A 12737-nucleotide genomic window follows, 5' to 3' on the forward strand; every position below is an offset into this window, starting at 1 on the left:
GGGAAGTAAATTAAATGTTAAAATCTGAATAAATTGTTTTTTCGGATCTTTGTATTTTTCCTTGAGAAAATAAACACCGAATAAGCCAAAGGCTCTATTTGCTCATCAAGTGAATTAGTCATAAAAATTCTAATGGACAGAGAAAATTTTGAATGAGATGATATAGAGGCGAAACAAAAAAAATTGGGGTGGAATGGATGGAAAAGAGACGGAAATTCGAATTAGCGGATTCCTCAGAGAACTGAGCAAAAGGAGAGCTCACGTTGTGTTGAAAAGAGCACGGATCGACTGAAAATGGGTTGAAAGGAACATTTTAGGGAAGTTTGGAAGTTTAGAAATTCAATAATTTTGAAATTAAAAAAACCAGTGAATCTGAAATTTATAATTTTACAAATGTGAAAATTCAGAGAAATTCTAAACTTCAGACGGATTTATTAAAAGATTTTTAGATACCGTAAAACCTGTATTAGAAGGGCCGGCCCTTCTATTTTTCCAAGGTATTTCCGGAGGGCCCTTCTATTACAGGGGGGCCTTCAATTAGAGGTGGCTCTTCTATTTTTTCCTACCGTTTTACCCGAAACTTTTCATAGAGAAAATTCCACGAATTTTCGTTCAAAATTCGTGAAAATCTGTCAACTTCACCAAATTTGACCAAGGCTTTTATCAAAAAATAGTGGTTTTTGTGAATTGTGGAATTCCCGGAACGTTTTTTACTGAAAACGTATGGAATGTTTTCAATTCCAAGACACATTGTGAAAGGGGTCCTTTTTCACAGGGGGTTGTTCAATAAATAGTGGTCACTTTTCTTCAAGTAGTTTTTTCTTCAAGGAAAACAAGAATCATTGAGAAATTATTTTGCCATTGGAGTTCATAACTTCTTGCCAGCGCAACGGAAGTTGGGCAATTCCATTCGCGTAGAACTCTGGCGACTTAGAGACAAAACAGTGTTCCAAAAATTTCTTACATCCTTCTCGATTCTGGAGAAATCGGATATGGTAGTAATTAGCTAGTGCCAGGTCGGCGGTGTACGATGGGCAATGCAAAACTTCGATTCCTAGAAGATGGAGTTTGTAACGGCTCTTCGAATATTTGTGTGGTTTTTCGTTGTCATGCAAACATTTCAACACTGAGCCTCTCTAGAGGTGAGAGCGATGTGCATAAATACCACTTTCTATTTGAAAGCAGTAGAGCCAAAGTTGATGACATAGGAATCCGGAAGCAGCTTGCGGTATTTTACTTCAGCACTGTCTAACCGAATCGGAAAAATCTGATTTTTTCTTGAAGGTTGCCTTTTGAGACCGATTCCACCGTTTCCTTTGCAGAGAGCCATAGGTGCATTGTTAACATACAGTACCCGTTCATCATCTCCAATGATTGTTTTGTTGACCCAGTCCATCGTCGGTTTCCTGGAGAGGAGAGAAACGGACAGGTCTCATCGGACCTTTTTCTAAAAATTGGTCAAAATGTGGGGAACGATTTGATCGACTCTCCGAGCTCTTCCCGTTTTAGGAACATGATCTGTTACGGTGCTATTAGGATGGTGGGCTGTCAAAGATAATGCACGCAAAGTAGCACAGAGCTTTTCCTCCAGTATCATTAAAATATTTTCATTTTTATTAAGGCTAGGCCTTTTGGGTATTGGTTTATGATCCAGATCATAATTTTCTTATTCGAATCTTTTGAACCAAATTTTAATCGTGGTTCGAGAGATGAGGTCTACGTCTAACATTTTGCACTCTGCTCGCTAATGGTCGTTGTTCGAGAGACCTTGGAAACATATGATCAAAGAAACACTTTTGAGTATGTGTCCGTTATCGAGAAAATTCTCGGCCGTTAGACAGTCCATTCGGAATTTTTAAATGTCTATTAAACATGCAATGTGTAACGTCTATAAATATAAAAAGAGAATTGAAAAAAAACCCAAAATTGGATAAGCAACGGTAGAGCGAAGTGAAAGTGACCACTATTTTTTGAACAACCTAATATTACAGGTGGCCCTTCCATTTTCCCAAACTCTTCTCGGAGGGCCCTTCTATTAGAGGGGCCCTTCTAATACAGATTTCACAGCAAACGTTATTTTTAGATTCCGAAATGCTAAAATTCTGAAATTCAGAAAGTCTGGAAATTCGAAAATACCAAAATTCGTCCAGATTTTTAAAGGTTCTTATTGTCAGGTATTATATATATATATATATATATCAGGATGTTTCAACAGTTTTACAAACATTTTCAGTTTCATTTAATTTTTGGTCTCTTTCGAACCCAAATTTTTGAGAAAATTGTCCATTCCAGAAATTTCGCGCACATTTTTGGTTTGTGGTCCAAAAGTGTTGTTTTTTCAAAAGATTTTTTTGAAAACTACTGTAGCTAATTTTTTTCAGAAAATATTTTGAATTTATACATCAATAAATATTGACTAGTCATCAAATTAAATCGTGCTTTTTGGTGATTTGCAGAAAAAATTCTGTAAATTTTCCTTTTTTTTTTTATTAGATTAGATATAGTTTTGGGGAGCTTCAGAAAATCTAGAAAAAAAATAATATGAAGGAAATAAGTTTCCAGAATTTCGTTTGAAACTTTCAGGTATTTCCAGATTATCTAGTTTTCTGAGTTTCTGAATTTCTGGATTTCCATACTTCAAAATTTCGGGATGGCCTTCATCGTTTTCAAATCATTCCTGAATTAAAACTGACACATCTTTTTCTGAATTTCTAAATTTATAAGAAGCCATTCACATGCGAAAATAAACATAAAAAATCGTTTGGTTCAGCTCATTGGTCTCTCAAAAAAGATACGGATGGTCGTGATGAAAATGTGCTCATCTGAACGGAAGGATCACAAAAAATTCGGCTGTTTTTGACACCTCATTAGACCAAAAAAAGATGGGCGGAGCTTAGATTAAAGGGAGGTCACATGAGAAAGGTCGGGATCAAAAAGTAACACGTCTTAGTAACATTTCGGTAAATTCAAGTATTCAGAAACTTTGGATATGGGGAAATCGAAAAATCGATTATTCGAAACCTGTAAAAATGAAAAACCTGATTTCAGAAATATAGAAATTTGGAATTCCGAGATTCTGGAATTCCGAGATTCTGGGATTCCGAGATTCTGAGATTCTGAGATTCTGAGATTCTGAGATTCTGAGATTCTGAGATTCTGAGATTCTGAGATTCTGAGATTCTGAGATTCTGAGATTCTGAGATTCTGAGATTCTGAGATTCTGAGATTCTGAGATTCTGAGATTCTGAAATTCCAATTCTCTGTTTTGATGAAATTGAAAATCCAGAAATGGAAAACTCAGAATCTCTATTGCAAACTCGAAAATTTTAAAACTGACAAAGAAATTTCAAACTTTCAAATTTTACCAAGTCTTATTTCAAATAATTGAAACTTTAACAATTACTTTAGGAATGAAAAGTACAACAAAATTTTGGTCAGTATATAAATTCAACGAAAAATGACCGAAAAACGATGTGTCCGACTACGAAAAAAAAAGAGAAATTGTGTACCTTGTCAGTTTTCTTCTTTTCTCCAAAAAAGGAGAAAAAACCCCAAAAATATATAACATAATAATCGGGTGGTGAGTCTCTGAGGGAACAAATTGGACAACTTTGTGACGCAAAAAATTCTTCCTGTGTTGGGAAAAAAATAGAAGAAGAAGAAGACGGATTCAGAAGGGAAAGAATGGATTTTGAAGAATGGAATGAGTGAAAAGGTCGAAAGAATTGGGAAGTTCGGGAAAATAGGAATGTTCGGAAATTTGCAGTTCGGAATTTCTGACTTTGGAATTTCTGAACTTCTGAATCATCACATTATTGAATTTTCGCGTTTTCACGATTCTGAAGCGAAAACTTTTCAATCGTCAGATTTTTGGAACTTCAAATTTTAAAATTTCTGAAAATCATACTTGTAAAATTCCGGGACGGCCCGCCGAGGCCCGGGCAGTCCCGGAAGGCCCGGTTTCAAAAATCCTGTGTTTTTTGAACTCTTAATATTATTTTTATCAATTTTTTTCGTTTTGTTTTTTGGATTGTTTTTCTGTTTGATCAAAAAAATTCGGAAAAATTCGAAAAAAAATTTTTGATCGAAAAAAATCACATTTGGGTCCCCCTTTATGTGTTTTTTGAAGTTTTCAAAACTTGTGAAATGACGGGCCCGCGGGCCGGGCCGGGCCTACGAAATTTGGAAAAAAGCCCGCCCGGCCCGTTACAAGTATGCTGAAAATGATGTTTTCTTCGAATTTCAAGTTTTTTAGGATTATTTTGATTTAGGATTCTTAGGACTCAAGTTTCTTAGAACCCCACTTTCGAATTCTCGAGTTTTTGGGAACTTTCGAATTTGAGAATATGTGAATTTCAAAACTTTTAAACATTTGAATTTTTAAAACTTTTGATTTCTAATTTTCCGAATTTTCGATTTTTCGAATTTTTGAAAACTGTGAAAATCCTAGTCCTCTAAATTTCCAGCTCTCAATCAGTCAATTTTTAATGTTTGAGATTTTTGAAAATTGGAAAATTTTCAAAGTTTTTCAGAAATTCAAATTTTTTGAATATTTTTGTGTTTCTGAATTTTAAGTTTTTGGAAATTCTAAAGTTTCATATTTTGAAACAAATTCTAAAATTTTTCGAATTTTTGAATTTCGAAAATTTTTAAAATTCAGAGAATTCTAAAATTTAAAGTTTTACAAAATTTTCTAAGAAAAACTCTTTTTTCAAAATCTCAGAATTTTTTATAGATTTTTTCAAGGATACTTCATTATTTTTTGGAATTTTTGCAAAAACTTCAGAATTCAATTTTTACAATTTTTGTTCCAGTTGATAATTCTCAAATTCTTTCATTTCTTCATTATTTTTTCAGAATTTTATTTTGATTTTCTGAACTTCCAGAATTCCAAAAATCCTTTGAAAAAAACAACAAAAACATTTTTTCAAAAAAAAATCCGGAACAAAAAAAAAAGTTGAAAAAAGTGACAAAAACGTTGTAACAAAAACAAAAGAACTCTCCTTTTTTCGAGAAAAAAAAATCGGGGAAAATAGAGAAAAAGAGGGTGTCCATAGGGTACCAGGAGGTCCCCAATATCCAAAAAAAAAAAGAAAAACTTTTTTTTGAAGGCATCATGTGCTCAGAAAGAGAGAATTCAAACGGTCCCTTGGGGAGACAAAATGGTGAGAAAAACGAGGCGATGATCACTCAAAATTCTTCGAAAATTTTCCGAAAATTCGAAAGAGAAAAGAACATTTTGTGAGGGGAGAAATGGAAGCACATCAGGGACTCTCTCGTTTTCAAATGAAACTTTTTTCTTTGAAAATTCTAACAAAAAATACCGAAATTTCGAAAAGTCAGGAGAAATATAGAAAATCAGTTTCAGAATTTTTTTTTCAGAAATTCGGAGTTCAGAATTCAAAGTTCAAAAATTCTGAAATTCTGATTTTGTTTGGAAGGAAAGTAACTGTCCTTTTTTCAATTCGTTAATAACACAAAAACAAGAACTATCCCTAATTGACAGTATGCACCGCCGTGGCCCACAACATGCTGACAACATTCAGGTAACTTGTGGATACCGTCCCTCCAAAAGCCAGCTGGCCGCGACTCAACGTATTTTTTCACTCCAGATTTTATCTCAACTACAGTGTTGAACTAATTCCCTCCAGATGACATTGCATATCTTCGAATAACCCATAATGAAAGGGTCTGGAGTTTGAGGAATGTGGACAGCCGTCCATTCAAAGCGGCTTAGGACTGATAGTGAATTGATTTTTCTTAAAGGAGGCCAGACATCAAAAAAAAAGTTTTCCTGATATTTTGCATAGAGAACCCCCATGAGAGGTGAACTCATGACAGGCAACTCAGGGGTACACAGGTCCTGGGCGCGCATACGCATAATGGATGGGCGACGGAGGACGCGCCGATGAATTGGGTACAGGGAAAGGACGCCGGTATGGGGCATATACGGGGCATATGGGGCACACCGCCGCCGCAAAGCATCTCCTCGCCTGGCTTGCTGGCACTCGATGAAATGAACTAAAACGTTGGTTGGGGGTTCCTAGAAGTATCAGTTAAGTTCTATTGTGATGTGATTTTGTTCAGGTCTTCCGATTTCGTACTTTTCCTTTATTATTCCATATTTTTTATATTTTGAACGACATATTACTGATTTTTTGAAACTCAATGTTTTGGTTTTGAAAAAGACTTATGGCAGTTTCCATTTAAATTTGATAAGCAATCAAAAACAGAAGAAAATGGGAAAAAATTCGCTAAAAATTGTTTTTTTTTCATTTTTTCAAAAAAAATCTCACTTTCACTTTTTTTGAAATTGCATGAAAAATTGAAAATTTTTATAATTTAAACTTTGTAATTATTGTATACTTACCAACTTACCTTTTATTCCACCTGAAAATACGATTTTTACAATAATTACAAAGTGAAATCAAAAAATCTCAATATCACCTATTTTTGCGAAAAAAATAGCAATTAACGAGTGAAAGACATGTTTCTGAAAGAATTCAGCGATTTTTTATTCTGCCATAACTCTTTTTCACAAAAAACATCGAAGAAATAATCGAAAAACCAGAAATGTAGGCTCGAATTGACGAAAAATTGACAAAGTTGCCGGTGTGGATTTACGGTAAACAATGGGCGCATCCGGGATTTCGGAGTGTTGTAGTCGGCCTACCGTATCAGACCCATATCGCACACATCGCCCACCCACCCAGAATCCATCTAGGATATGCGCGCATTCGGAACACTCGATTCAGCCTCTCCCGCATCGCACACATATGAGACTCATCGCAGCTCGTTGTTCGCGATATGTGTCAAACGGACTTCTAGAGGATCGCATATGGATCGGGTCCTTTATGCGCATCATCGCCCAGGACCTGTGTACAGCGCCGCTACCGGCTGAGCTACGGGGGCGCGAAGGCGCCTGACGACCGATGGTCTACATAAGCGCGGCGCGATTTCGTCCCCCAAACAGTCCCCCGAAATATTTGCTGTCTCGCCTCCTTTAAATAACGCGAGATCCAATGTTCCACGGAGAGTCAAGTAAGACCTGGACAGCTTCAGCTTGAGGATTCTCACCTATGCCCCTCCAACTCCTGATTTGGGCCTTTTCATTATTGTTTATTAGGAGATATGCAACTTCATATGGAGGGAAATAGTTCAACACTGTACATGAGATAAAATCTGGACTCAAAAAATACTTTGAGTCGCAGCCAGCTGGCTTTTGGAGGGATGGTATCCACAAGTTACCTGAATGTTGTCAGCATGTTGTGGACCACGACGGTGCATACTGCCAATCTTACTATTAGATAATTCTTGGTTTTGTGTTATTCACGAATCAAAACATAGACATTTACTTTCCTTCCAACCTAATAAAATAATGATCTCTCGCCCCTCTCATCGGGCCGGGCCTGAGGACAATTTCAAGGCCCGGGCCCGGTAGCAAAAATTTTGTCATTTTGAACCGAATTTTGAGCTCTCAATACAATTTTCTATATCTTTTTTGTGCTTTTTGGATTGTTTGTCTGTTTGATCAAAAAATTAAAAAAAACTCGAAAAAAATCACATAAGGGTCCCCCTTATGTGTTTTTTGAAATTTTCAAAACTTGTGGAATGGCCCGCCGGGCCGGGCAGGGCCTCCGAAATTCGGGAAAAAGCCCGAAAAATTCAAAAACTCCAAATTAGAATTCTGGAATTTTTTGGGTATTTATAGATTTTCAGAATTTTTGAAATTTTAATATTAAAAATTTCCAAAATTGCTAGATTTCTAAAAAGATTTTTGGAAATTCTAAAATTCAGAAAATATGAAAATCCATGAATCAAGTTTGGAAAATCGAAAATTGCAAACATTCAGAAGCTCTGAATTTCACAAAAAAAAAAGAAAAAAAGGAAAATTAGAATAATTGAAAAAAAAGAAACTAGTGGTGTGTAAAAAAAGCGGAGAGGGATTAGTACAAAAACACAAAAAAAAAGGAGAAGTCTTCTGAATACAACACCAGATGCATTAGTGATGACTTCTGATGATGATGACCTCATCATCAGAAGACGTCGGACCAGTAGACGTCGGTCTTCTGAAGAACTCAAAAAAATCTGAAAGTCTATAAATGAGGAAGTAGCTCTGAAAATAGATAGCCTGGAAAATGAAAAAATTTCGACTTTCATTTTTTTTAAAGAATTATTTTTTAAAGAAATTTAAAATTTCTCTGAATTTCTGAACTTTGCTCTTTTCAAATAATGAGTTTCGAGAAACAAAGGAAAACGAATTCCGCTCTTCTCTTTTCTCGGAAAAAAATTGAAGAATCGAAAATGAGACACACATTCGCATTCAGAAGACGTCAAAGAAATGTGTCTTTTTTGTAGGAATGTTTGCGCAGCCATAAATATGGGATTTATGTTGTTCTTTCAAGAATTTAGCGCTCTTTTCATACATATTGTTTTTTCTCCTGTTTTCCATCGTTTTACTTCACTTTTCCTTGATTATTCGAAAAATAAATCATTTAATTTTATTGTTCGTCAATTAAAATGCCCGGGTCCGCAGTTGCGCGTGGGGGTGTTGAAGAGACTCCGCAAACACCACAGCTGCATTTTGAATCGCTTTCACTTTTCTAATTGATTTTTTCAGGATTTGTCGGGATTTTCTCACAGATTTTTGTCATTTTTCAGATGGAAGACCCAGTTGTAAACGAGGAAAGTAACATTTCCGCGCCGGAAATCGCCGATTCAACGGAACCCGAGACTTCTACCGAACCATCAACACCGGCTCCAATTTCATCGCGTCGTGAGACGTACAACAAGAATGCTTATATTATGCTCGATGTGAATCATCGAAAGGTGCGATTTATAAACATTTACTCCTCAAAAATCCATAAAATTGTTTATTTTCTCTATTTTTCCATTCAGGTCGAGGCAAGAGACATCATTGAATACGAGTGGCCAGCGAAATCCGGCGATCGCTGGTTCATACAGGAGCAGATTGGCGAGCTACTCGGAATTAAGTCATTCTCACGGAAATACCCAGATTTTTCGCGGCGAAAAGTGAATCACGAGGAGAGAGAGTTCTTGGAGTGGAATTATGGCGTTCATAGACTTTTGAATGAGACTTGTAAGTGAAAAATAGGCCTGAAATGACGATTTTTAACTCAAGAGTCCTGAAAATTCGAGTTTTTCACCCTAGAAAAGCTGGAATCTTGATTTTTCTCGATTTTTCACCTATTTACCTCTGAAAATCGATTTTCAGTGCTCCGCGACATGAACGCAATGCGTGCCAGTGAGATTCACGACATGATGCAGTCGGATTTCCTTGATATCTACGTGGAATACAAGCGGGTCGTCGCCCAAAGAGAGCGAGAGGCTCAGATGGAAAAGGCCAAGGAAATGGAAGCGGTTAGTAAGGAAAAATGAATGAAAATAGTGAAACATGTCCTTAAAAGTGCCAAAAACTGGCTCAACTTGCTCCAGAACCTATTTTCTAACACTCTCAGCAGAAAAAGTCAAGTTTTAAGCTGTAAATGACAGTTTTTAGACCTATTCACGACTTTCAGATCAAAAACGACGCTGGAAAACTGGCGGAGCTGCGCAAAAAGGCCGTTCAAAGCGCTGTCGACTTCAACAAGGACCTTCAAAGTCAACGGCGAAACGAGCGGAAACACTTTTGGGACATTCAGACGAATGTGGGTTTTTTGAGCAACTTTGGATCACATTTTCGACAAAATTTTCCTCTGATTTTGATCGGAATTTTGATATCTTCTGTCGAAAAACAAAATCAATTCGTGATTTTTTGAGTCATTACCTAAATTTTCCGTCTAAAATTTTAGTTAGTTTCACCCTATTTTGATTGAATTCAGTTCAGCCAGAGTTAGAAAAATGGTGTAAAATTAGAAAAAAATAGCTCGAAATGCATAATATATCCCAAAAAAAAGCGATTTTCAAGCTCCAGTTCCCCCACAAAAATCCATTATTCTTATCAGTTTTCCTATGGCAGTATATCTATTTTTGATCCGAAAATTTTTTTAGCCTGAAAAATGACCTACCATAAAACCTTTATTAGAAGGGCCGGCCCTTCTATTGTTCCAAGTTACTCCGGAGGGCCCTTCAATTAGAGGGGACCCTTATATTTGTCCGACCAGTTTTTCCCGAAGATTCGCATCGAAAAAGTTCCGTTCATAATTTATGAAAATCTGCCAATTTCACCAAAATTTAGCAATATTTTTATCGAAAAAATAGAGTTTCCAGAAATTTCTATTAAATTGTGGAGTTCCCGGAATATTTACCACCGAAAAAGTACTGTAATTTTCGGGTTTCAAAACATATCTTGAAGGGAGGGCATTTTTCACAGAGGGCCTTTCTATTACAGGAGGCCCTTCTATTACAGGGGCCCTTCTACTACAGGTTTTACGGTAATTGATGGCAAGTTAGACCTGAACTTTTAATTAACAATCATCTATTTTTCGAGCTCAATTTCAGCCATTTTAATGCCAAATCTGCAATTTCCAGATCATCCAATCTCGTCGCAACTCGTGGAAAGTGATGAAAGCCGACGCGACTCGTCCAGGTCCCTACCCGGTCGCCCTGATCCCTGGACAATACCAAACGTACTACAAAAAGTTCACAAAAGACGAATTGAATCGTCTGCCACTCGGAACGGTCATCGACTCGACGCACCTGTTCCCGATCGGTCGTGAACCATCTCCACCGCCGTTGAACATTGCTCAGCAGGATTTGGCTCGTCAGGAGAGAGAAGAGGCGATGAGAGGGGCGAGAGAAGCCATGATGAATCAGAATCAGACTGTTAAACAGGTAATTTTTTTGTGGGAGGACAAATAATGAATGGGGTCGTATAGGAATTTGACCAAAAATTTGTGTCCAAAATGCATGATTTTGCTGCATGTGAATAGTTGATTTAGAATCGAAATTGCTCATTTTTTAACTGGAAATGACCTAATTAATGCCAAATTTGGTTTGAAATTCCATTCAAAACAGCCAAAAATCCCAGATTTTTCTCAAACAATGAGCGTTAAATTATCCAAATAACATGATTTAGAAGTTTTTCGACCAACTATGAGCCCATTCTCGATTTAAATCAAGTCTGTCGAAAACAGGTTACGGTACTTCTGAGACAGATAGAACGGACGGATTGGCCTCGACCGCAGCCGGACCAAGACCTGGTTTTCGACAGCCTTGATCACTGCAATTTTCCGCCTGATTTTCAATGCTCTCGTTGGTTTTTCTGCACGTTTTTTGCATGTTTTTTTTTTGTTTTTTCGTACCTCTCATTCGGGTTTTGTTCGGTTTTAGAAGCGATACTCGAGACACAACGGACACTACGGATTTCGAAATGAAAAAGACAACGCCGAGAATTATCACTACTAAAAAGCATCGATCGGGTGGAATCTACTAATCCTACCTCTCAATATTGTGCTTGTTTGGTTACTGTACTTTATCCCTTGGTTTTATTTATATTTGGAAATGGATCCTTGTTTCTTTTAGGATCATTTTGGGACCAGACACATGAGGTATGATAGAACTTGAGGAGTACTACAAAAGGATAGTATTTGGATTACGGTATCTAATCTATGAGCAAAGTTAGGACCCGAGAAGCCTCTGTGGCTTTATGACTTGTAACTTTGCTACTAGACAAGGTACAGTAATTCAAATCATATCACTTTGTAGTACTCCTCAAGTTCTATACTATCCAATTTGATTGAGGTTTTTTCTAAAAATTCTAAAAGGAACTTTGGTAGATTCCGTTTCCAGCTAATCCCCCCTCTCAATATTGTGCTTGTGCTTTCTTCCCTTTTTTGTTGTACCTCCATATATCCTATTTGGTTTTATTCCTAATCAACCGCTTGCATAATTATGATGATCTTTTCCTATTTTCCCCTTTTGATTTGACACAAAATAAACTGAAGAAATGCGTATCATTTTTTGGCATTAAAAAACGGGGAAAATCGGGGGTTTCTAGGCCACGGCCACTTAAAGAAAGTGCGGTTCGTCGTACAAAATTTGGCTCGATGCCAAATTTCAAATCGAGGTTCCCTTCCATGATGCCGTGTTAGAGGCTAAAAACTAGATAATCTAACGTAAAACCTGTAATAGAAAGGCTCACAATCTTTGACAGGAACCGATAATTTGGCTCAAAGTGGAAGGTTAAAGGGCCCTTCTATTACAGGTTTTACGATAGTCTAGGTTTTCAGCAACAAAGTTTTATATACAATTTCCCTCCAGGAACCCGCTGAAACGTCGTCTACATCGACAACGCCGGCGTCATCCTATGTTCCACCACCACAAGATCCGAATCGAAAATGTGATTCGTGTGAAAAGACAGGCGGAGAGATGATATGGTAAGGAGTTTTGACTCCTGGGACATTTCGAAATTATGCAATTTTTTCACCAATCTGCTATTGACTCGAAATTGAAAAGAACTCCAATTTTGAACGGAGTTATGTTCATAGTTGGGTTGTGATCAGTACGATACCGACGCTTCCATTCGATCGGGGAGTTTAGCCGACCGACCGAGATGACCGATCCATCGGTGGGTGCCGAACTTTGACCGATCGAAATGGAAGTCTTAAAATCGACCGTATTTTTCATAGTTGCAAACGGAAAAAGGAAGTGAGCAGGAACTGGGGTGGGGTGAAAACGAAAGCAGAAACAAGTGTGCAATCAATTTGCCCGGACGCCTTATATGGAGGATATGAAGCGTCCCAGCACATTTTTCTCCTTCTCTCTTTATCTCATGT

At 37.1% G+C, this 12737-nt stretch overlaps 1 protein-coding gene across 1 annotated transcript; it reads left to right on the plus strand.

Moving 5' to 3' along the window:
- Window positions 1-8661: 8661 nt before the first annotated feature.
- Cbr-phf-10 lies at window positions 8662-12342 on the plus strand (the record flags this gene model as incomplete). Its single annotated transcript, XM_002635811.1, has 6 exons — window positions 8662-8829; window positions 8899-9100; window positions 9236-9381; window positions 9540-9668; window positions 10492-10794; window positions 12223-12342. 6 exons carry the CDS (start codon window positions 8662-8664, stop codon window positions 12340-12342), a joined length of 1068 nt encoding a protein of 355 aa, XP_002635857.1.
- Window positions 12343-12737: the final 395 nt, after the last annotated feature.

The sequence above is a fragment of the Caenorhabditis briggsae genome (genome assembly GCF_000004555.2).
Source record: "Caenorhabditis briggsae complete genome, chrV, whole genome shotgun sequence".
NCBI classification, from domain to species: domain Eukaryota; kingdom Metazoa; phylum Nematoda; class Chromadorea; order Rhabditida; family Rhabditidae; genus Caenorhabditis; species Caenorhabditis briggsae.